Source organism: Piliocolobus tephrosceles, chromosome 18 (genome assembly GCF_002776525.5).
Source record: "Piliocolobus tephrosceles isolate RC106 chromosome 18, ASM277652v3, whole genome shotgun sequence".
Lineage (NCBI taxonomy): Eukaryota > Metazoa > Chordata > Mammalia > Primates > Cercopithecidae > Piliocolobus > Piliocolobus tephrosceles.
In genome coordinates this window covers 16,118,539-16,142,155 of record NC_045451.1, presented here as the reverse complement: position 1 = coordinate 16,142,155, position 23,617 = coordinate 16,118,539, and the positions used below count along the sequence as shown (strand labels likewise).

At 41.7% G+C, this 23,617-nt stretch overlaps 1 protein-coding gene across 1 annotated transcript in view; it reads right to left on the bottom strand.

Moving 5' to 3' along the window:
* Positions 1 to 2,195: 2,195 nt before the first annotated feature.
* Positions 2,196 to 23,617, bottom strand: part of KDSR (3-ketodihydrosphingosine reductase) — a 40,117-nt gene continuing 18,695 nt past the window's right edge. Inside the window, exons 7-10 of the mRNA XM_023195182.1 lie at positions 19,279 to 19,362; positions 13,306 to 13,389; positions 9,417 to 9,518; positions 2,196 to 6,339 (exon numbers count right to left, since the gene is read on the bottom strand). Of these exons, the coding sequence (XP_023050950.1) occupies positions 6,220 to 6,339; positions 9,417 to 9,518; positions 13,306 to 13,389; positions 19,279 to 19,362 (390 nt within the window). The 3' untranslated portion in view covers positions 2,196 to 6,219. The remainder of the gene's footprint in view (positions 6,340 to 9,416; positions 9,519 to 13,305; positions 13,390 to 19,278; positions 19,363 to 23,617) is intronic.

Below are 23,617 nucleotides of genomic sequence, written 5' to 3'. Positions count from 1 at the left end.
ACTACTGGGGAGGCTAGGTAGGAGAATCACTTGAACCAGGGAGTCAGAGGTTGCAGTGAGCCAAGATCACGCCACTGCACTCCAGCCTCATCACTCCAGTCTCTGCTTCTGCCATGACCTGTGGGGTTCTGTTTTCTCCCATTCTTCTAAGGTCACCAGTCATAATATTGGATTCAGGCCCATCACAGTCACCTCTTCTTAACTTGATTGCATCTGTACAGACCTTATTTCCAAATAAGGTCATATTCACAGGTACCGGAGGCTGAATTTAAATCTCTTTTGAGGTGACACAATTCAACCCATCTCAATATGTATCTAATATGACAGTTTTAAAACTAATGAGGATTGTTGACTCCAAGGCCTAAAGACTCAGCAATATTAGAACTGAGTTTCAAGGGTTATCATGACCTCTCTAAAACTAAAATCTGGTTATTTCATATTTCCACTCAAAGTTCTTGAAAACCTAAAAATCTTATATCCACTTTTTGTGGTTTCTGGAATACGCCAAGGTGTCTCATGTCTTTTGCCTTCGCACATCTGCCGGTCTCCCTGAACTGCACCCAACTTTTTTACCTGGCAAATTCATTTCTCTAGTTTTGGCTGAAGAACTTCCTCCTCTGTAGAGCCATCCCTGCTGTTCCTGGGCCATCTTCACATTCCTTCTGTGCTGCTAGAAGATGTTTAGTACAGGGGCTAGACGCCTAAAACTCAGAATCAAGATTCTTATCCTGGCTTCACCATTGAGTAGCTGTGACCTTGAGCCAAGTATTTAAGCTTTCAGTGCCTGTTCCCTCATTTATAACATGGAAATATAAATAGTACTACTACTCTTGGGGTTAGCTTGTGATTTCGTTAATACGTGTAAAGCACTCACAAGTGATTGGCACCTGTTTTCAGTGTTGGTTATAGTATCTTAATGGCCGTTATCCTCAGATCAGTGTAACCTCTGGCATATGTCCTTCTCACTAGATTATAAACTATTTGAGGGCAGGGGTCATATTTTTCCTTGGAACCTTTCCAGCTTAGAACAGTACTTAGCATACAAATACTTGAAGCCTAAAATTCAGAGGCTCCAAGTCAAAGAAGAAAATGGGGAGTGGTTCCTCTTTATCTAAGAAACTTGTAAGGATATAGCAGAGTCATCCAAGGGATGAAGGAAGGGAGAAGGTGAAGAAACAAGAAATGTAATTGCCATGAGGAAGGAACAAATTGTTGACGTAGAATTGTATCCCCAGCACCTGGTATCAAGCTCATCATTGGTACCCAACAAATATATGATGGATGAGGCAAAATGGAAGTTATAAAATCAGGAGTGTAACAGAAATCAAAACATAATTTTGGGCCGGGTGCAGTGGCTCACGCCTGTAATCCCAGCACTTTGGGAGGCCGAGGCGGGCAGATCACGAGGTCAGGAGTTCAGGACCATCCTGGCCAACATGGTGAAACCCCGTCTCTACTAAAAATACAAAACTTAGCTGCGAGTGGTGGCGCACGCCTGTAATCCTAGCTACTCGGGTGGCTGAGGCAGGAGAATTGCTTGAACCAGGGAGTGGGAGGTTGCAGTGAGCCGAGATCATGCCACTGCACTCCAGCCTGGTGACAGGGTGAGACTCCATCTCAAACAAACACATAATTTTGTCTTTTAAATATCCAAACAAAAATTACAGATATAATATCACATGCCATTTATGTATATAAATTGCTCAGATGTAAAGAAAGGTTAAGCTTGCAAACTACGATGTCCAAGAAATCTCTTTTCAATGTTCTAAAACCTTTCTATTTATGAACTGATAAATATCAAGGCATGTTCTTTTCCAGATCAGTCTTATATAATTTGCTGCCCATCAGGATCTAGGAGATATTACATGGTTGCAATATCAGGTTTTAGTTTAAAGTATGAGAAATATATTTGTATTGAAAACTATTTAAGAAATTTTGCTAAATTCACATTTCTTAAACTTTTACTCATATATCCCACATCACAGTGACACAAACAGAACATACTTGAAACAAGAGCTCAGAATACTAAGTATTAACTCCACAAGTATTATTACTACCTAAATGATAAAATTCAGGCCTGGTGAAATGCTTAGGAGGCAAAGTCAGGATCACATTATAGAAAACATTTATGTTTTGCCCAAATGGTCTCTTAAAAAACACAAATTTCTAGAAAAGTAAATTTTCAAATCTGTAAGTCTTGTTCCCCATTTATTTTTTTTGTTGTGATTCAGAAATACAAGGTATGAAAATTAGGTTACAATTCTGCCACAAAAGCTTCTAAAGTAGCAAACACAACTTTTATTGTGTATCAAAATAGCCATGTGCACTTTTATCAATTAAAAAGGCTTCAGAGTTATCAAATCAAGCAAGTGTAAAATATAATAGCGACCATCTCCCCTTCAAAATTGCAAATCCACAGTTACTGCACTGAAGTATAATCCAAACAACAAGATTTAGTCCAGAATATGGAAGGTTCTGGTTGGCAGGTACTTTTTAAAGCTGACTTACTAAGAACTAAAAGAAATGAGAAATATACAAAGCATCTTATGTCAAAGAGTATGAATATTTAAAAGTGGCCTCAAGTGAGTAATACATGTTTAAATTAGAACATGATGTAATTAAAAGTTTATATAATTTAGCAAAAAAAAATATGTAATTGCTTTCTTCTAGGAAGATAGACATAAAATTCTTTGAACTGAAACAGTATTACCAAAATGTTTTCATCATCTAAATACTAGAAACAATATCTCAAAATTTCACTTGCAATGATCAGTAATATATGGTTTAACAGATCCAGATAAAGATTTTTTTTTTTTTTTTTTGAGACAGAGTCTCGCACTGTCACCCAGGCTGGAGTGCAGTGGCGTAATCTTGGCTCACTGCAACCTCTACCTCCTGGGTTCAAGTGATTCTCCTGCCTCAGCCTCCTGAGTAGCTGGGACTACAGGCGCCCGCCACCACGTCCAGCTAATTTTTTGTATTTTCAGTAGAGACAGGGTTTCACCACATTGGCCAGGCTGGTCTTGAACTCCCGACCTCGTGATTCGCCCGTTTCAGCCTCCCAAAGTGCTGGGATTACAGGCGTGAGCCACTGCACCCAGCCCAGAGAAAGATTTATAACTAAATATATAGAAAAGAATAATTCCCATGATTTTGTTTTTGTAAAAAGAAATAAAGATTGTTTTCTATATATTTTTCAATATGAAGTCCTTGAACATATTTGGGGATTTTTATGGCTGAATGTTAGTTTTTTAATTTTTTAATATACTTACAAATACATTATTATAAAATAATACAACCAAATCAAAAAGCAGCCACTTAAAAACTGAAATTCACAAAATGAGCTGTTCTTGGCTACATACAGAAAACCAACATTTAAACTGAATTATAATTAAACGTTTACTGCCATAGGTAATATTTACCCACTTCTGGGTCCAATAGAAGGTGTTGAATCAATGTGATCCTTTAAAAACAAAGTCACTAGTTTCCCTAACAATCATACTCAGGGTTGGTTTTCTTTTCTTTTTTTTTTTTTTTTCCTTCACCCAGCAGAAAAACAAGTTGTTCAAGCATTGAACCAAAAAATATAAAAAATAGAATTTGCCTTGTAATATTTCTACATTTCGGATGAAGTCAGCCTACTATGTGAGGCTGCTTAAATGCCTACAACACCTTATCCAAAACCCTTTGCACTGGATGTGTTTTAGAATTCATAACCTTAGGGGTTTTAAAAAGGCAACATGGGCATATTTTGAATATTACAAAACACCTCCACAGCATCTAGGGGAATACCTATAATCAAATCCATGGATATTTCTTCAGGGAAAATTAACAGTCACAATGGAGTAGCATAAAAGAAAAGTACAATACTCTCACATCAGTTCAAGTCAGATTTTGCTGCCAAATGAATTACGGTATCAAATTCAGAAAAACACAAACCAACTTAGATTTCAAAGTTTTTTGGTAAGGGACTGTAGCCCTTTAACATCTCTGACAAGGAAATTTCTTCTGTGACATGATGGTCTCTACAAATCTGCTTTCATATTTCAATGGAAATTGGGATAGGGACAATTGTCTTCTACCCCAAAAAAGGGGCTCTTAACAGGCTCTCTTAAATTTATTTGGGTAGATTACCGTCTCACTGGAAGCGACAGGTTCTATAAGGATAATTTGAAAAAATATATTGAAATAATTATTTAGTTAATGTTATTAAATCAGACACCTTCTTGGACTAGATTCTAATATAGATCAGCAGTAGAAAGTGCCAACATTCGAGGACCATTTATGAGAAAAGAGTAAAACTGAGAAACATTCAGACATTAATGCAACTGTTTTCTGCAAATTATAAAAAGCTATGATTCCATTTGAGCAGCTGCACAATGCAACTCAATATAATCTGCAAACTTTGGCTCTCTAAGACTGAAAGATTTATGAAACCATTTTGGCATCAACCTATCCTTATAAGCTGCAATGAAATCATTCCAAGCAATTAATATGTTAAATAATAATTTCTTCTGTATCTATCAGTGTTTAAAATATGCTATTCTCAGATCTTAATAAAAAGATACCATGGGTTAAAGCCATAAAACATCTTATTTTTTAAAAAGTTAAGTCATTTAAAGTCAAGAGCTTCAAAAACTCAAGAGCAAAAAAAAAAAGAAAAGGTTTGCAATAATTTTTAGGTCTTCAATTTTTGTATGGAGTTTTTATGATTTTTAAGTTTTCTTTTACAATTTAAGAAAGTTTCCTCTTCAAAAACAGAGGTCTTTTCTCACCGAAGTGATCTGGAATGTGCTACCATATATGCAAGGAAGATGGGTTACAAGATCAAGGTGAAGGCAGCTCTCCTCAAGTCAGAGGAGTGCGAACAACCAGCAGGATGCAACGGGGAATGTTGGCTAAAACTCATCAGAGACACTTGCTGTCGAAATCCACTAATGAACACAGATCCTATAACCTGGAAACAACATTCAGGCGCCAACAGGGTTTCCAGGGCTACAGAGTTACGAGTCACGAGTGGGCTTCCTTAGCAGATGGTATGAAGATAATGTCTGCGGGCTCAGTGGGAAAGTCACATAAAGAACAGATGATCATTTTATTTCAAATGCGACTCTCTTCAAAATCAGCCTTGTCTTTTTTTCTTAATGAGTAAATTTTATACCATCATCAGCCTTTCCTAAAAGCTACATATATGCTCCGAGAAAAATGTCACACTTTTTAATTTTTTCATTTGTTTTAATTAATTCATGAATTAAGTTAAAAAGTCAAGTCAAAAATTTTAGCTGGTCTTTTTTTCCCTTTTTTTTTTTTTTTTACAAAAATATTACAGCAGTATAAGCAAAATTGGAAAGGAAGAGATGGGAAGAACAAGTAGATGCTAAAATGGAATAGGTGAACTTCAGGTCATCATGGTTATTGAAGGAACTGTAAATTCTTAAGCTTCTAGATTTTACTGCTCTTCAGAAAACATTTAAGGAGGCTGCCTTTCCCCATGAATGCGAAATGAAACGTTCCCTAAGCATTTGAGTCTAAAGAAGACAAGAAAGCATTGCTTTTCCTACTGGAAAATACCTCTTTAGCTCCCATTGCACTGCCCTCTCCCGTCCCCCTCATAGCTTCATGGGATCAAAGAGAGAGAGAAGCCATGCGTTTCCACCAGCAGCAGAGTGAGTCCTGAGTACAACACAGGGCTGTCAGTGACATTCAGACTCACTGGCAATGGGTCCAACTCATCTTGAATAAAATACACCAAGTTAAAAAGAAAGAAAGAAAGAAAGAAAAAAACCCTAGAAACCCAAAATTGTTTTTTATGGAAGGTTTAAACGAAGTCCTCAAGATTTCTTTATGTGCCATAAAGTACATTTCTGGACTTAATCTCTAGGGGGGCAAAAAAGAATAAATAGAAAACAATTTAATGATCATTCTGGAATCCTGTTCTTTACCTTGTTCACATGGTATTAATTCTCATACCTTCACTTCTCTATCTCAAAGCCTAGAAAATCAGATGGTCTGCTATTCCGTATTTGCATAGTATTAATAATATTGTCAGGAGGTGAACTTCTAGCCCCTTGCTTGCAGCCACATTTCTGAAGAGCACTGGTCCAATCTGACACATTTGAAAACAATATATAAGTGTCTATAGGCCAAAAATTGGGTCCCATTTAGCAGCAAGCTGTTCAAATTATTTGGAAACAGTCTTCTTCCAAAGGGTGAGAAGAATTAGGCAGTTTTGTCTGCAATTTCAGATTTTTCTCTCTGCATCATGCAGCGACGAACTATGCTGTCAAAACTTCCAAGGTAAAACAAAGCAATAGTGCGGAAAAGGCCCATGGTGACCACCTGCAAGATAAAGAGAGAGCTTTTAGTGCATCCAACGGTACAAGACTATTTCAAGGTACCTAGGTCGCTAATAAATAGTTTCTAAGACACATCTTCTAGTCTGCTCTAAGGATGAATATAATGAAAACTCTGTAAATGTCAGTAAGCTGTGAGAACAGAATGTGTGTGTTCTGCACCGCTGGACAGCCCAGATACGTAACAAAATATTTGTTCAATTAATAAATTCAAACCACAAGCAGAACAAAATAGGTATTGCTTGCAGTCTTAGGGTTATAACAGCTTAAAAAGATCCACTCCAGCATCTCAAATAGCCAAACTACAATCAAGGCTTTTTTGGTTTGAGATTTACGTTCTGAGTGTGAAAGCAAGACCCTATACTAGGTGCTGAGAACACTGTGGTGAGAGACACCGTCCCTGACCTCAATGAGCTTATTCTCAGGCTGGAAAAACAAGTAAAATTGAAACTACTGCCTCAGGGTTGAGAGCCGTGATTACTGATATCCTGTTGCTCAGGATGGAGTGCAGTGGCATGAACACGGCTCACTATAGCTTTGACCTCCCGAACTCAAGGGATCCTCCTGCCTCATCCTCCCGCTTCATCCTCCCAAGCAGCTGGGACCATAGGCATGAGCCCCCGTGCGTAAGAGAATAGAAAAATCACTGTTTTTTTTCCCTACACCCTCAGAGCACTGAACCCAGTCCTTGGATCTTCTGGAAGAAACCATGTTTAAGGTGAGACCTGAAGGAAGATTAGAAGTTGGCAGGACATAGAGAAGATTCCAGAAAGAAGAGGACAGGTAAAGAAAGAAAAAAACAGAGCCTGGAAAGGTAAGTGGGGTGGGAGATCAGGTGGCTTATGGCATGCGATGGAAATTTTTTTAATTTTTAAATTCTTTTTAGAGACAGGGTCTTGCTCTGTCACCCAGGCTGGAGTGCAGGAATATGATCGTAGCTCACTGTAGCTTCAGACTTCCAGACTCAAGCAGAAGTCTCCCAGTTGCTCGGAATACAGGTACACACCACCACACCGGGCTTTCTTATTCTTTTACATTTTTATGTAGAGACAGGGTCTCACTCTGTTGCCCAGGCTGGTCTCAAACTCCTGAGCTCAAGCAATCCTCCCGACTCGGCCTCCCAAAGTGCTGAGATTATAGTCATGAGCCACCATACCCAGGTGCAATGGAATTTTTAAAGCTTTATCCTGATGGTATCAAGGAGCCACAGAATGTTTTCATGCAATGTATAGCCGCAGTTCAGAAACAACTGGTGTGGAAAATGGCAGGGTACACTCAAGCGCATCCAGGGGGCCTGGGCAGGGGGTTGCAGACCATAGTGGTTGCAGGGACTGTGCTCCTTCCTCAGGAGCAGCTGCCACCTGTGCTTGCTGATGACTGCCAGGTGAGAATGCAGACTCTGTGCAGCTAAACCTTCCGATTTTCCAAGAAAAGTCTGAAATCTGGACCTTTCATATAAAACCTAATTTTAAAACTATTTTAAAATCTTAAACACACACACTCATACCAGATGGACCAAACAAAACTGCTTTACAGGCCCATGGGAATCATTTACAACCTCTGGCTCAAAAAGTGTATAACTCAGGCAGGAGGCCTGCTGTGGCAACCCAGGCCCGGGCTCCAGAAGCACTGCCAGAACTGCAGAGAATGGAAGCATCTGAAGAACAGAGTGACAAGGGTGACAATGATCTCTGATGTGAGGGACAGAAGCAGGGAAGTCCGGGACAACACCCCAGGTGTGAGCCACCATGCCAGCCCAAAAATTTAAAAATAAAAGAATTCACGCATTCGTTCAGCTCAGGTATTCTGGAATTCCTACTAAGTGCCAGGTACTGGTTGTTAGGTGTACAATGGCAAACAAGAGGCGTGGGCCCCGTCCTCAAAGAGCTTACATCTAACAGTGTCAACCTCTAGGAGAATGGCAAGACAGCAGGTATATTACAGAGTGAAAAGAAAAGAGGGCTTGGGAAAGACCCTGAGGAAAACCAACAACTATGTCATTTATATAAGTCTGAATGTGGTCAACTGCACAGAACTTAGTACTTGTTAACAACTATCCCATGGCTTTGTCTTTCCAGATCATTCCCTCTATTGTAATCCTTACTACGTTACACTACACTACTATCATCTTTTATTTATTTATTTATTTATTTTTACTTTTTTGAGACAGAGTTTTGCCCTTGTAGCCCAGGCTGGAGTGTGGTGGCATGACCTCGGCTCACTGCAACCTCCACCTCCCGGGTTCAAGTAATTCTCCTACCTCAATCTCCCGAGTAGCTGGGATTACAGGCGCCCGCCACCATGCCCAGCTAATTTTCATATTTTTAGTAGAAACAGAGTTTCACCATGTTGGCCAGGCTGGTCTCGAACTCCTGATCTCAAGTGATCCACCCACCTCAGCCTCCCAAAGTGCTGGGATTACAGGCGTGAGCCACCACGCCCGGACTACTATCACCTTTATGGTCAGTGCATTCCACTTGACTGTAAGCCCCTGAAGCTGGAGAGGTCGCCTTCCATCTGATTCCCTATGAGCAAGTACAGTACCTAGCACACCAATGAAACACTCTAACTGTGTATCTTGGACAAAATAATAAATTCCCATAAGCGCAGCAATTGTGTTTAATCCATGATTTGTATCTCACTAAATTTAGCTGTGTGTGACCTGATTCACCTAGAAAAGGTTTTCTAGTCTCATATGTTAGTACTTTTTAAGCAAGGCCACCCCTTACTCTAGGAGCATTCCATTTTTCAAAACACATTGGAGCACTGGTTCTTAGGTGAAAATCCAGGTTAACGCCTCAACAGCAGAGATGGTGTTTTATTTCTCTATCTGCAAGGCCCAGCACTGACGACTTCTTGCCAGTCTAAATTCCTGAAGTTATATCTTTAACCTATTTACTCATTCCCGGTGGAGGAAGAGGAAAAGTTGATAGCTCAATAAAAATACATTCTCTAAATAAAGTTACTCTGTTTTCCCTTAATCACTGCTCATCAAGGTTTGATGAAAGGCAGTTTTTCTCTTGTCCATCGGCCTATCTGACTGCTAGCCTAGGCAGAGCTTACCTGCTGGAGTCCCTCAGTAATAGAAGTTACTGGAGCCATCCCACAGGTCAGGGCCGAGAGCATGTACCCATCTGAGCCAAGGGAACTGTTGAAATTTCCTTGCTAAAAGAGAAGGAAAAGAAGAGAAAAAGGGAATCCTAGTAATGTGGACGGAAATCAATCCAACGTATCAGAAACAGTGGAGTGTGCTCGCTCACTTTAAGTGAGATAAAACGGTCACAAAGCATTGAGCAGCACTCAGAAATGGACGCAGGGCCTTGGCAGATGGGCAGTTCTCAACAAGAGAGTCCACGGACCCCTGTGGGCTCCCAAGGACAAATGATTGTCCTAATAACACCAAGACATTCATTCTCTTTTCCACAGTGCGATGTATGGAAAATACAGTTTTGCCTCTGCCAAACTGCAGACATGGGCTAAAACCACGGTGTTCTGGCCAAACTGTACTAGGAGTCATTGTCATCGGTACTACCACACACGCTCGCAGTAACAAATAATACACAAAGAAAACACAAGTTCTAAAATTCTTTTAAAAATCAAAAAGTGTCAGTTTTGCTTTAAAATCCTCTTGATAAAGCGGCAAAATGCATCATTTTGTTAAATGGCAACCCTCGAGGACAAGTCTTCTTAATACTCTGTGTGACAAATGAGAACACGCCCAATGCGCTCCCGCGGCACTGCATTCCAGAGGGGGACAACTGCCTGGAACAAAAGCCCTTATGCAGCTGCTTACATCGAGGGCTAAACTGCCACTTCTTTCATGGAGCGTCATTTTTATTTTTTATTTATTTATTTTTGACAGAATCTCCCTCTGTGGCCCAGGCTGAAGTGTAGTGGTGTGATCTCTGCTCACTACAACCTCCGCCTCCCAGGTTCAAGCGATTCTCCTGCCTCAGCCTCCCAAGTAGCTGGGATTACAGGCATGTGCCACCACACCCGGATACTTTTTGTATTTTTAGTAGAGATGGGGTTTCACCATGTTGGCCAGGCTGGTCTCAAACCCCTGAGCTCAAGCGATCCACCTGCCTCGGCCTGCAAAAGTGCTGGGATTACAGGCGTGAGCCACCGTGCCTGGCTGGAGAGCATAATTTTTATATGAAAGACCATTGACAGGAAATCCAAGGTTGTTCAGACTTAGGTATGTGGCAGATGTGCAGAAAACGAAAAAAGCAAGCGTGTCACTTCAGGAAAAACAACTGGCCACATGTGTCATCAATGTTAAAATCTGAGCCTTCAAGAAAAAATTAAGATTTGGAAAAACTAGTATCCACCATCATGAGACTGTAAGCTGCATACTTTTATGATAAGATCAGCAGTAATATTGATGAAAGCAATTTTTCTGATCACTCAGTCAACCCATATTTTCCAAATGACTAATGCATAATGTTACGAAATCATGAATGGTTAAAAGATCCATTCAAAGTACAAGACGGACCAATGGAATTTAATGTAACAGAGTACAAAACGCTCATTGATGTAGTTTCCAATTCTATATTGCAACTAACCTTTAAGAAACTACCATTTGTTGAGTTTGAGTTTGATATAAAAAAAGAATGTCCATAATTATCTGAAAAGCCTCGTAAAATAGTCTTCCCTTTCCCAACTCCGTATCTGTCTAAGGCCAGATTGTCTTCATATCCTTCCATCAAAACAACATTATTACAGCAGATGGAATGCAGAAGCAGCTATTTGAATCCAGCTGTTAATGCAGACCTTAAAGCAACTGGTGAAAATGTGAACCAATGCCACTGTCCTCACTGAACTTTTGTTTTGAAAAGTCACATTATAAAGCAATGGGCATATATATCTTTTATATTTTTAAAGTATATATGTATATGTATGTTTTAAAAATATATATGTGTGTATATATATTATATTTTATATATATATATATATATATATTTTTTTTTTTTTTTTTTTTTTGAGAAGGAGTTTTGCTCTTGTTGTCCAGGCTGGAGCACAATGGCTCGATCTCGGCTCACTGCAACCTCCGCCTCCTGGGTTCAAGTAATTCTCCTGTCTCAGCCTCCCAAATAGCTGGGATTACAGGTGCATGTCACCAAGCCTGGCTAATTTTTGTATGTGTAGTAGAGATGTTTCATCATATTGGTCAGGCTGGTCTTGAACTCCTGACCTCAGGTGATCCACCTGCCTTGGCCTCCCAAAGTGCTGGGATTATAGGCATGAGTCACCACGCCCAGCCATTTTTGTTATTTTTAATGAATTAATAAATATTATAAACAGCTTCCATTTCAAATATGGCAAATATCAATAAATATAGCCATGTAAATAAACGAAAGTTCTCTGGGGTTGCTGACATTTTGTAAGAATATAAATTGGTCAAGAGAAGAAAAGTTTGAAAACCACTAAACTAAATTAATACTGCCAAAATACTAAGAGCTATTTAGCATCATTAAAAACACTGAATGGGCCGGGCATGGGGCTCACGCCTGTAATCCCAGCACTTTGGCCAAGAGGCTGAGGCATGTAGATTACCTGAAATCAGGAGTTCGAGACCAGCCTGGCCAACATGGTGAAGCCCCATTTCTACTACAAATACAAAAAATTAGCCAGGTGTGGTTGTGGGCCCCTGTAATCCCATCTACTCAGAAGGCTGAGGCAGGAGAATCGCTTAAACCCAGAAGGCATAGGTTGTAGCCAGCCGAGATCATGCCACTGCACTCCAGCCTAGGCAACAAGAGCGAAACTCCGTCTCAAAACAAACAAACAAAACAACAACAACAAATACCAAATGCATTTGCTTTGACCTGAGATAAGCAGGAAAAATAAAGTCCCACTTGTGCCATCTCCCTGGGCCTTTTAAGGCACTCAGGGCAAAGCTGTTCACACGTGTATATATTTCAGCAGAATTCGCTATGTCTTATTCTGCTCAGTTCAGTCTAATGTGACAGCATTTATGCTACTTCAAGGCTGTCCACCATGTGCTGACACCTCTCATTCCAATGGTCCTAAAGATTTTCCAAATTCAGTGTGGGTCTGTGGTTTACAGACATCCCTCGTAAGTGTGTATTTTTCAGCATTAACAGAAATGTTGTCAAAAAGCATGAGGCACATGTGTTGTTCTTCTACAACACAGCACATCGTTTCTTAAAATACCATTTTTGATTCTGCATAAAAAAGCATATCAACAGGGAAGACAGGAGGACAGGCCCACGGGGCTAGTGGCACTTTCTCGTTAGCTAACTTTTGGGAAAATGATACTGGGAAACAGGAATGGGAGAGAAGGCAGACAGGTGTATACAGGACATAGTATAAATTGTGGCCGGGCACGGTGGCTCATGCCTGTAATCCCAGCACTTTGGGAGGCTGAGGTGGGCAGATCATGAAGTCAGGAGATCGAGACCACGGTGAAACCCCGTCTCTACTAAAAATACAAAAAATTAGCCAGGTGCAGTGGCGGGTGCCTGTAGTCCCAGCTACTTGGGAGGCTGAGGCAGGAGAATGGCGTGAACCCAGGTGGTGGAGCTTGCAGTGAGCTGAGATCGCGCCACTGCACTCCAGCCTGGAGTGACAGAGTGAGACACCATCTCAAAAAAAAAAAAAAAAGGACACAGTATATATTGTTTACACTGCCCAGGAAAGTCTCATTTTCTTTTTAAAGAACTGGTGTTTCCAGGTTTCCAGACATCCTTCTAGTAAACCTGTTTCTAAGGTTAAGGTATACGATCAGTTTTCAGGAGCCTACTCACTAATATGGAGTCAATAAAGCGTCTAAAAGAAGAAAAGTCGAGTCCAATATTAGATACGATGAATCTAACAGACTAAAAAATTCTAATAACTGATGTTTTGAAGTTAAATCCTAGGACAAGTATCTTTTCAGGAATATAGTACTGCAAACACAAATAGTACAGAAAACAAGGATTTTACTTACTATGGCATCTTTAACGATTTGTTTGGCCACCTGTTCTGGTTTGCACACAGATGTGGTCTCTGAAATAAGTCGAGTCTCCAAAGGCTAAAAGTGGAAAAAAATGTACATAACAATATCATGATTACCCATCACATTCAAAATAAATTATTCTTACAGCCTCCTGATTTACAAATAATTCCAATTTTCTACCTTTGGGCAGATTCCTATTTTTAGAATAAGGCCCATCTGGATTCTAAATCAGTGTCTACCTAGTTACTATGTAAAATTCTACCCAGTAGCTGAAGCAAGACAAGGAGGCCTTTGCCATTCTCTGAGGACATATGAAATCTTGGCTCCAGTGAGGACCGTCAAAGCTATAGTTGAGAACACATCACCGGACACAAGTTCAGAAAGACCCTCTCTTTGACACCTCAGTGCCGACCAGACACCTGAGTGACGGTGCTTCTGCAGAGGCTAGACCTGTGTCTAGAGCAAGCCTGTTCTCAAGGCCAGCAACTCTATTCTGACCATACTCCCAGGCCAGCAGAGGGCTGATCCCTGGGGATGAACCTGGGGCCCAAGGCAGGGACAGTCGCAACCCAGCCCCTATTCGACAACTGCAGATGCTTCTTAAAGGATCTGCAGAGGAGGCAAACGCGCAGGACACTGAAAGAGAAGGAGCCACTTAGGAGACAACCCTGAGTGGTCCCTAGACGGGCTGCGTGCTAGTTACCAGGCTGGAGCTGCAGACCCCAAATCTTGGACTTTTCTTCCTCAAAAGGACCATCTCAACTCTCACCTAGCTCAAAAAGCCTTCCCTAAATACCTAACTGGGAGTAACCTCTCTTTCTTCTGTGAACATTCCTGCTTTAATACACATTATAGCTACTTGCGAATTTGCATTTTACCTCTTAAGTTTCTTGTGGGCAGGGCCTGTTTTATAAGAAATCATTTATCTTTGGCTTTTCTTTGTGATGCCTTGCATATATGTGGTCAAAAATTATTTCAATTAGTTCAATTAGTTTCAATTAGAAGTGTCAAAATAGTTTCAATTGGAAGCGTCAAATAATTTCAATTAGAAGTGTCAAACGAAAGCCTTAAACTGCATGAGACTGTAAACTTTACCATATGAGCGTGAAGGAATTAAAGAAAATAAAAACCAGATTATATTTTCTTAAAATAGGAAGTAAAGTATTTCATAAAGATCAAGTATTTCTTGTGAACCTGAATTAAGAGAAAGGTTGTTCTGAAGGTGCCACTATTCATTCTTCCAGACCCCCAGGCTGGCATAACCACACTAAATACACATAAGATTCTAAAGTGCTATGGCGCCCCCTAAAGGGCCTACACATCAATGTAGAATTGTATTTACCCAAACAAGTCTGCCCAACATTTTACTGAAGGGGAAAAAAAACCCAACTTAATCAACATCAGAATCGAAGCTTAACAGGGAAATCACCACCCTTTGTCAGCTTTGGCTTCAAACTAAAAGACTGCGTACCAAATGTTGCAAAGCTTATTCTAAGACAGGACATTTGGCTTAAATTTACTTCTTTGAAATGGCAGTAATTTTTAAAAAGGCAGAGCCAAAGAGAAAAGAATAGGGGGAAAAAAACCTTCTAAATCACAAACATCTTTTTACAAATATACAGTCTAGGGAGTTTAAGTGCCAATTTTTATGCTGCAGAGTTTCACATTTACAAAGTATTGGTATAAAAAGAGAAGAAAAAAATATAAAACTAAAATTAACCACAGTTCAAGGTGGTAAGTTCTGATTAATTCCTTTATTCCCACTTCACCTATTCATTTGCTCAAAAAAGCAACTACTATGTGTCAAGGCAAAGGAAATAGTCCACTGAAAAAGTGTGAAGCTTATATTCAGCTCAGAACGACTGGCAGTCATTTTATATAAAAGATATGTCTGTTATAAGTGCTATGAGAAGTTCCTGTTGTGATAAGTGCAATGGAGACTCAAATCATCAGACCCCAAATCATCTCCTCTACAATGGCAGAAGATTAGCAGTTTACTAACCAGACTCTTAATTCTGGAACACCAGTCACCACTAAGAGTAGTTATAAGGCACCTTGCAGAAACAGAAAAATTAAGCAAAAGTTGGCACTTAGGTGGTGAGCTCCCCAGCCCTCTTGCCCTGCTTGGCTCCCACAAGACAGACAGCAAGTCTTACTCTCCCAAAGGCAGGAGATGACATGATTCCTCACTAGGGAAATTGATCAAACCACGAGAAAAGTAAGCAGATGCTGGCATATGAAAGTCTTCTAATGAAGTGGCTGCATCCTCTCCTGATCATCCCATAGTAAACAGCTGAGAAGCTAGAGATTTACAACTGGCATTTTAGTGCCTCACTCTTAAATATGGACAATCAAGGATCACCAGACATTTGAGGAAGCCTAAAAAAACAACAACAGAGAAAAAGAAAGTAGGAGGAAATAAATATTACGAGATGTAGAAGAAATTTTCAAACAAAACAGCAACAAAAAAACAAAGCTAAACATCCAGAGTGAATATCCTTAGACACAAGAGAAAATATGAAATCCATGAAATAAGAAGCTATTTTTAAAAACTGTTGGCCGGGCGCAGTGGCTCAAGCCTGTAATCCCAGCACTTTGGGAGGCCGAGACAGGCGGATCACGAGGTCAGGAGATCGAGACCATCCTGGCTAACATGGTGAAACCCCATCTCTACTAAAAAAATACAAAAAACTAGCCGGGTGAGGTGGCGAGCGCCTGTAGGCCCAGCTACTAGGGAGGCTGAGGCAGGAGAATGGCTTAAACCCGGGGGGCGGAGCTTGCAGTGAGCTGAGATCCGGCCACTGCACTCCAGCCTGGGCGACAGAGCGAGACTCCGTCTCAAAAAAAAAAAAAAAAAAAGTTTTAAATATTCAGAGAAAAGGGATCTAAAGTAATTTTTATGTAAGCCAGCAGAAATAAAAATTTCAACAAAAAGGTTTAAGGATAAAGCTAATAAAAAAAACTAGAAAGGAAAACAAAAGGCCAAAGAGATTTAAAAAAAAAAATGAGAGAAAATAGAAGGAAATTGGAGGATTGGTCCAGAAAGTTCAAAAATCTGAATAATAAATGCTCCAGAAAGATGAACACTTGAAATACTTTGGGAAGAAAGAAGTGATAAAAGGAGTAATACAATAAAATGTCCCAGAACAAAAGTTGACAAAATAAAAGGGCTCCTTTTCGTGTCTAGCACATGAAATAAGAAGATTCCATGCCAAAATCCATTAAGTAAGGATAAAAAGGGATACAAGGTTTCCAAAAATAAATGGAAAAACAGGTTCTATACAAAAGATTGGGAATCAAAATGGTATCGCATTCCACAGAAATTCTGGAAGTTGGAAATCAACAAATGCCCAAAGAAATCTGAGGAAACATTATTTCCAAACTAGAAATCTGTACTTAACAAAACAATACAACAAGAATAAAAAAAAATGGCCGGGCATGGTGGTCATGCCTGTAATCCCAGCACTTTGGGAGGCCAGGGTGGGCCAGGAGTTGGAAACTGGCCTGGCCAACATGGTGAAACCCCGTGTCTACTAAAAAAAAAAATACAAAAAATCAGCCGGGAATGGTGGCACGCACCTGTAACCCCAGCTACTCAGAGGCTGAGGCACGGGAATCTCTTGAACCCAGGAGGCAGAGGTTGCAGCGAGCCAACATCGCACCACTGCACTCCAGCCTGGGTGACAGAGCAAGAGTCCATCTCAAACAAAAAGAAAAAAGATTAAAATTAAAATAAAGGCATTTTCAGACATGTCGTTTCTAAAACAATATTACCTCTGATGTGCCCTTCCTCAGAAAATTGGTGGAAAATATTATAGCTCTGCCAAAATGAGCAGATAAACCAAAAAACTGAGAGTCATGGGCTCCGTCAAAGGAAGAGGAGAAGGGAACGTGCAGTGTGAGGTGAAGACAAGTCCTGAGACCACCGCTGGGTGGCAGATCTAGAACAGACCAGGAATGGGGACGACCCCAGGAGAAATGTCTGAGGAAGAAAGAATGAAACTAACAGAATGTCCAATGTGCTCACATGGATCAAAAGGAGAATCTCAGTTCTGTCTGAATCTGGGACTGAATTAGTTACAGATAATTACAAAGCTAAGTAAATGAAAAGGCAAGAAAGGAAATGTCACTATAGAATGGTCCAAGTGTGCATAATATTTGCAGTCATATTAATATAAGCACTAAACCTGATTTAACTAAAGAGATGGGAGGAGTACACAGGGAATGGGGAACAGATATGAATCTTAATGTTTTTGTTTTGAAACAGGGTCTTACTCTGTTGCCCAGGCTGGAGTGCAGTGGCGCAATCTTGGCTCACTGTAGCCTCAATGTCCTGGGCTCAAACTATCTGATATGGTTTGGATCTGTGTCCCCACGCAAATCTCACGTCCAACTGCAATCCCTAATGTCAGAGGAGGGACCTGGTGGGAGGTCACTGGATCATGGAGGTGGATTTCCCACTTGCTGTTCTCATGATACTGAGTGAGCTCTCACGAGATCTGGTTGTTTAAAAGTGTGTGGCACCTCCCGTCTCTCGCCTCCTCCTGCTCCGACCACGTAAGATGTGCCTGCTTTCCCTTTACTTTTGGCCAAGATTGTAAGTTTCCTGAGGCCTCCCCAGAAGCAGCAGCCTGTACAGCCTGTGGAACTGTGAGCAAATTAAACCTCTTCTATGTGTAAATTACCCAGTCTCAGGTATTTATTTATAGTAATGCAAGAACAGACTAATACACTATCCTTCCACCTTAGCCTCCCGAGTAGGTGGAACTATTCTAATTTTGCTTATTTTTTTGTAGGGATAGGGTCTCGCTATGTTGCCCAGGCTGGTCTTGAACTCCTGGGCTCAATCAATCCTCTTGCCATGGCCTCCCAAAGTACTGGGATTACTGGTGTGAGTCACCATGGCTGGCCTTAAATTTTTATTTTTTTATTTTTAATTTTAATTTTTTTTAGATATTGGTTCTCTCTCTGTCACTCAGGTCAAAATGTAGTAGTACAATCCTGGCTCACTGCAGCCTCAACCTCCCTGGCTCAAATGGTTCTCCCACCTCAGCCTCCTGAGTAGCTGGGACTACAAGCATGTGCCCCCATGTCTAGCTAATTTTTTAATTTTTTGTAGAGCCAGGGTTTCGTTATGTTGCCCAGGCTGGTCTTGAACTCCTGGTCTCAAGTGATCTTCTTGCCTTGGCCTTCCAAAGTGCTGAGATTACAGGCATGAGCCACACTGTGCCTGGCCTGGTCTTAAATTTTATCTTCCACGGTAGAAAGTCAATAAATAATTTCTAAATCTTAAAAAAAAAAAAAAAAAAAAAAGGGCAGTATAAACATGTTAGTTAAAATAAATGGCTACCTCTAGGGAGGAGGAATTGGGAATGGGAGAGATGAGGCAAAGGATTGATATTGGACTCTAAAACTGTGTGACATAGTTCTTTGATGAAAATGTGCTAGAAATGGCTGGGTGCAATGGCTATAATCTCAGCACCTTGGAGGCTGAGGAGAGAGAATCACTTGAGGCCAGGAGTTTGAGACCAGCCTGGGCGACATAGTGAGACCCCATCTCTACAAAAAAATTAAAAATTAGCTAGGTTTGGTGGCACACGCTTGTAGGCCCAGCTACTCAGGTGGCTGAGGCAGGAGGTCTGCTTGAGCCTGAGAGTTTGAGGATACAGTTAGCCATGACTGTACCACTGCACTCCAGCCTGGACAGCAGAGTGAGGCCCTGTCGCTATAGAGAAAAAATCTGGTAGAAATTTAAATTAAACTTTAAGAAAAGGAAGTGAAGGAAAAGAGGAAGGACAGAAGGAATATATGCCGGGAGAATCTCAAGGTCATCAGAAACCAGCTAGGCACTCTACCCAATAAACACTGTTGATTGGTGAAAACGAGTAGGAGCTGAAGAGCAGAAAGAAAATCAGGAAAGCAGTAAACATTAGAGGTTCAAACTGGGACATGTAGGATACTGACCTTTGTTCTGTTTTCTTCGGCAAAGCCAGGTGTATCTGTGTCTGGTGGGTAAGCAACTGTGATGTAGACATTATATGGCTTCACCTGCATTTCAAAACAACACATGTACCTTCAGTAAACAAGACACACCGAGGTCCTACACTGCCAACCTGCACTGGCTGCCCTGATTCCCAAAAAGCAGTGAGAACAATGGGGTGATTCTGTAAGCAGGGAACTACACCAACTGCATTGAGAAATCCCTCTCCATGAAGATGATTCCAGAATGAAGGCAAAAAGCTCACCCTAACCTAGACCCAAGAAAACAGCTGGCCCTAAAGTATGGCAAGTCACCTCCTTTGCAGTGTCTTCCACTCCTGCTGCCCAGGCAGAGGCCCTGAGAGACGTCCAATGAGGAGGGCGGTGTTTTAAAAACAGCCCAGTTCTCACACGCACTGCACGACATCCAAGCCCTTTATCAAGGCAATGGGACCGGTCTGCCCCTCCTTTCTTCACCAGATTGTACATCTGTTTTCCATTCAGACTGCTTCTGACACTCTTGTGTTAATTTCATCCACAAAATACATGGGAGTCATTAAAATCTGCTGCCCTATCCCCTTCTTGTGCCCCACCCCAAACCCAGTCCAGAACTGTCCCTGAGAAGTCTGCTTATTCCAGAGCTCCCTGTACAATTGGCCTCTGCCCATTAGGAGGTCAAGAGTCACCTCCTCCTCCACTGAACCAACAAGAAGAACCACTGGGTAGAACCTCCAAGACAGACCAGCCAAGTACCTTCCCTGTGGACAACCTCAACCTGCATTCCATAGGGAAAGCCCTCTGCCTTATCTGAAACTCTATGTGGCTCCTCTAAATCTGACACTTGGAGTTGGTTGTTACACTTGTGTGCCTCACCACCTCGCCTGCACACTTTGCGCTTCACACTCCCACTCATATACACAACCCCAACAATTCCAGCAGATTCTTCTGCTGTTGGCCGGGACACACCCTCCCACAGATTGCTCAGCCACAGCCCTGCTGCACACACTTATCTCGCCCTGCCAATTAGCAACTCTAAGAGCAATGGTTCAGACCATGAAAACCTCTTTGCCATGATTTTTATTTGGTATTGGCTCAGTTTTTCATCCCTAGGGATCCTAAGGGATCTGGAAGCAGAGAGGCAGCTGACAGATCAGCCACTGCACATCTTCAGGAGGGTACTCTAGGCTGAAAATCAACACCACACTGCCTAATGTGAAGGCCTTTAAGAGCAGCCCAGGGGCCGGGCGCGGTGGCTCATGCCTGTAATCCCAACGTTTTGGGAGGCCAAGGCGGGCGGATCACCTGAGGTCAGGAGTTCGAGACCAGCCTGGCCAACATGGTGAAACCCTGTTTTTAGCAAAAATACAAAAGTTAGTTGGGTTTGGTAGTGGGTGCCTGTAATCCCAGCTGCTCGGGAGGCTGAGGCAGAAGAATTGCTTGAGCCCGGGAGGCGGAGGTTGCAGTGAGTTGAGATCATACCACTGTACTCCAGCCTGGGTGACAAGAGAGAGACTCCATCTCAAAAAAAAAAAAAGAGTAGCCCAGAGTCTCATCTCATGCAGCCCTTTTCTTCCCTGGTTCCTTCAGTGAAGCAGTTTTGAGGGCTTTAAGGGGAGCTGCAAGGGGAAGGAGAAGCACGCACAGGCCTGCAAGCAGAAGATCCAGGCCAGCCATCCTGGAAAGTGCAGTCGTGAAAGTGAGATGTCTTTGTGGGTTCCATTCCAGAGCAATTACGGTGTGGGACAGCCCATCCACTGGGCATCGCCAGGGCATGCAGCTTCACAGCCCAGCCATGCTCATAAATAGCTCTGGATTGGGGCCAGGTAGTGAGGCAGATGAGCCAGAAACTCGCTTCCACTTGTTTTTGAGATAGTGACTTATGAAAAGCTCGTCTTCCCCAGCCTTGCCCTCCACTGTGCACAGACCAGAGAAAAACACCACAAAAAATCCAGCGAGTTGTCATTAGGCAGCCCACATCAAGACTGACACTGACTGGCCAGAAACTCACGATTACGCTGCCCCTCTGCCTTCTCTCTCATGGTAAAGGAGGATGCTGGCTCCAAAGCTAATGGAAGACAGGATGACAGAGCAGTGCTTCTCAAAATCAAGGTTATGGCTGCATTGTCAAAGGTTAAAACAGCTTTTCAGAGCAGCTTCTTCATGAGGTAGGAGGACAGATTGCTGGGCTTGGGAGAAACCAGTCCAATCGCTTCTAGATTGGTATTGTCGCTACGCCGTCCAATCAAATGACTCTCCCAGTCTCTGGCTGGATACCTCCAGTGGCTAGTCACCTCACCATTTGCATATTCTTTTATTTATTCATGCAACAACGAGCACTTATTGAATTACTTCTACATGCCAGTATTGTTCTGAGAACAAAACATAAGGTTAAGATTCTAGTTTCCTGAAACTCTTGGTCAAATAATTTGCTAAAATCTGAATATACTAAACCACATCTACACCTTCTTTTAATCTGCTGAGCTCATAACCCTGTCATAAACAAAAATGAGGGCAGTCTGGCTTTACTTGTTCTTATAAGACAATGCTAGCTCCCTGAGATCACCACTCTCTCTAAGAACAAATGAGCCAGGTCTTCACTGAGTCGCCTGCTGCCTGGTCACTGATTCTCCTCATCCCTGTTGCCGGACCATTCTCTGTGCCCCTCACTCTGCCCCACGCCCATCCTATTACTTCCTCCCTTCTCTCTGGCCTCAACCTCAAACAGAAAGACAACTGACCACTTGTTCAAGAACCGATTTGTGGGCTGGGTGCAGCGGTTCACATCTGTAATCCCAGCACTTTGGGAGGCCGAGGCGGGCAGATTTACCTGAGTTTAAGACCAGCCTGGCCAATATGGTGAAACCCCATCTCTACCAAAAATACAAAAATTAGCCAGGCGTGGTGGTGGGCACCTGGAATCCCACCTACTTGGGAGGCTGAGCCAGGAGAATCGCTTGAACCAGGGAGGCAGAGGTTGCAGTGAACCGAGATCACGCCACCGCACTCCAGCCTGGGTGACAGAGTGAGACTCTGTCTCAAAAAAAAAAAAACAAAACAAAACACAGATTTGTTATTAAAATAATCCACACAGGATGTGCTGTTCCCCATTCCATCCAAACAAAGACGGTGGGGGCTGGATTACGGCTGTGTACATGAAACTCCGGAATTTAAGCTTTAACTGACTTTCACACCACAGAGGGAAGAGATGGGAGGAGAGGGGGATGATCAGGGTAAGAAAAGCAGAAAAGGGAGCATCAATTTTTTTTTGTTTTTGGCTTGGTCTCTGCTACCACATCTTTAGCTATAACACACCTCAGAAGTCTGCTTTCCAAAAGATGAACTTTTAAAATCTTTACATTTCTTCCTAAAAGACTGAGTAAAAAAAGACCAAAAAGTGCCAACAATGCATTCTTTCAAAATTACCCATGGTACCCATAACAATGCCAGGGTCCTACCTTAGTTTGGGGGCAAAGGGAGGTGGACAGAGAGACTTCAAAGTTAATTAAACCCAAAGAATTGTTACAAATATTTAGAGGCCAGATGCAGTGGCTCACACCGCCTATAATCCCGGAACTTTGGGAGGCCAAGGCAGGTGGATCACCTGAGTCCAGGAGTTCAAGACCAGCCCGGGCCACATAGCGAGACCCCATGTCTACAAAAAAAATAAAATAAAATAAGTAAAAAATAAACAAACAACAAAAAAAAACCCAGCAAGGCATGGTAGGACACACTTGTAGTCCCAGCTACTTGGGAGGCTGAGGTGGGAGGACTGCTTGGGCTCAGGAGGTGAAGGGTGCAGTGAGCCAAGATCAAACCACTGCACTCCAGCCCGGGCAACAAAGCAAGACTATCTCCAGAAAATAAAAATTAAAAAAAAAAAAAAAAAAAGTATTTAGAGTTTGAGCAATTACATAAGATTTCATTGACAGAAAACACACCTACCTTGACAAAATTATTCAGGTTTCAAAAAAATGCTACTATAATTACTGTAGGGTCACAGTAATTGGTTTGATGCAAGTTCTACTACGAACAAACTAGATTTTGATGACTGCATTGCTTTTCCCCAGAACCTATTTTTTATGGGATAAGTTCATTTTATTTTCTTTTTTTTTAAGTGAGGGCATTTTTAATAGAGTCCAAATAAGGACAGAAGTCATGCAGACTTGAGTGTGCAGACCGGCTACTTGCAGTATGCAAATCACACTTGTCACAGAGACTGGGGGGCTCCGTCTGTACCAGCAATCCACTTTCTTTTTCCTCTTTTTCAGCATCTCTGTTCTACTTGAAGTGAAACCAGGCCACCCCGATTATATACTTTGCTCTA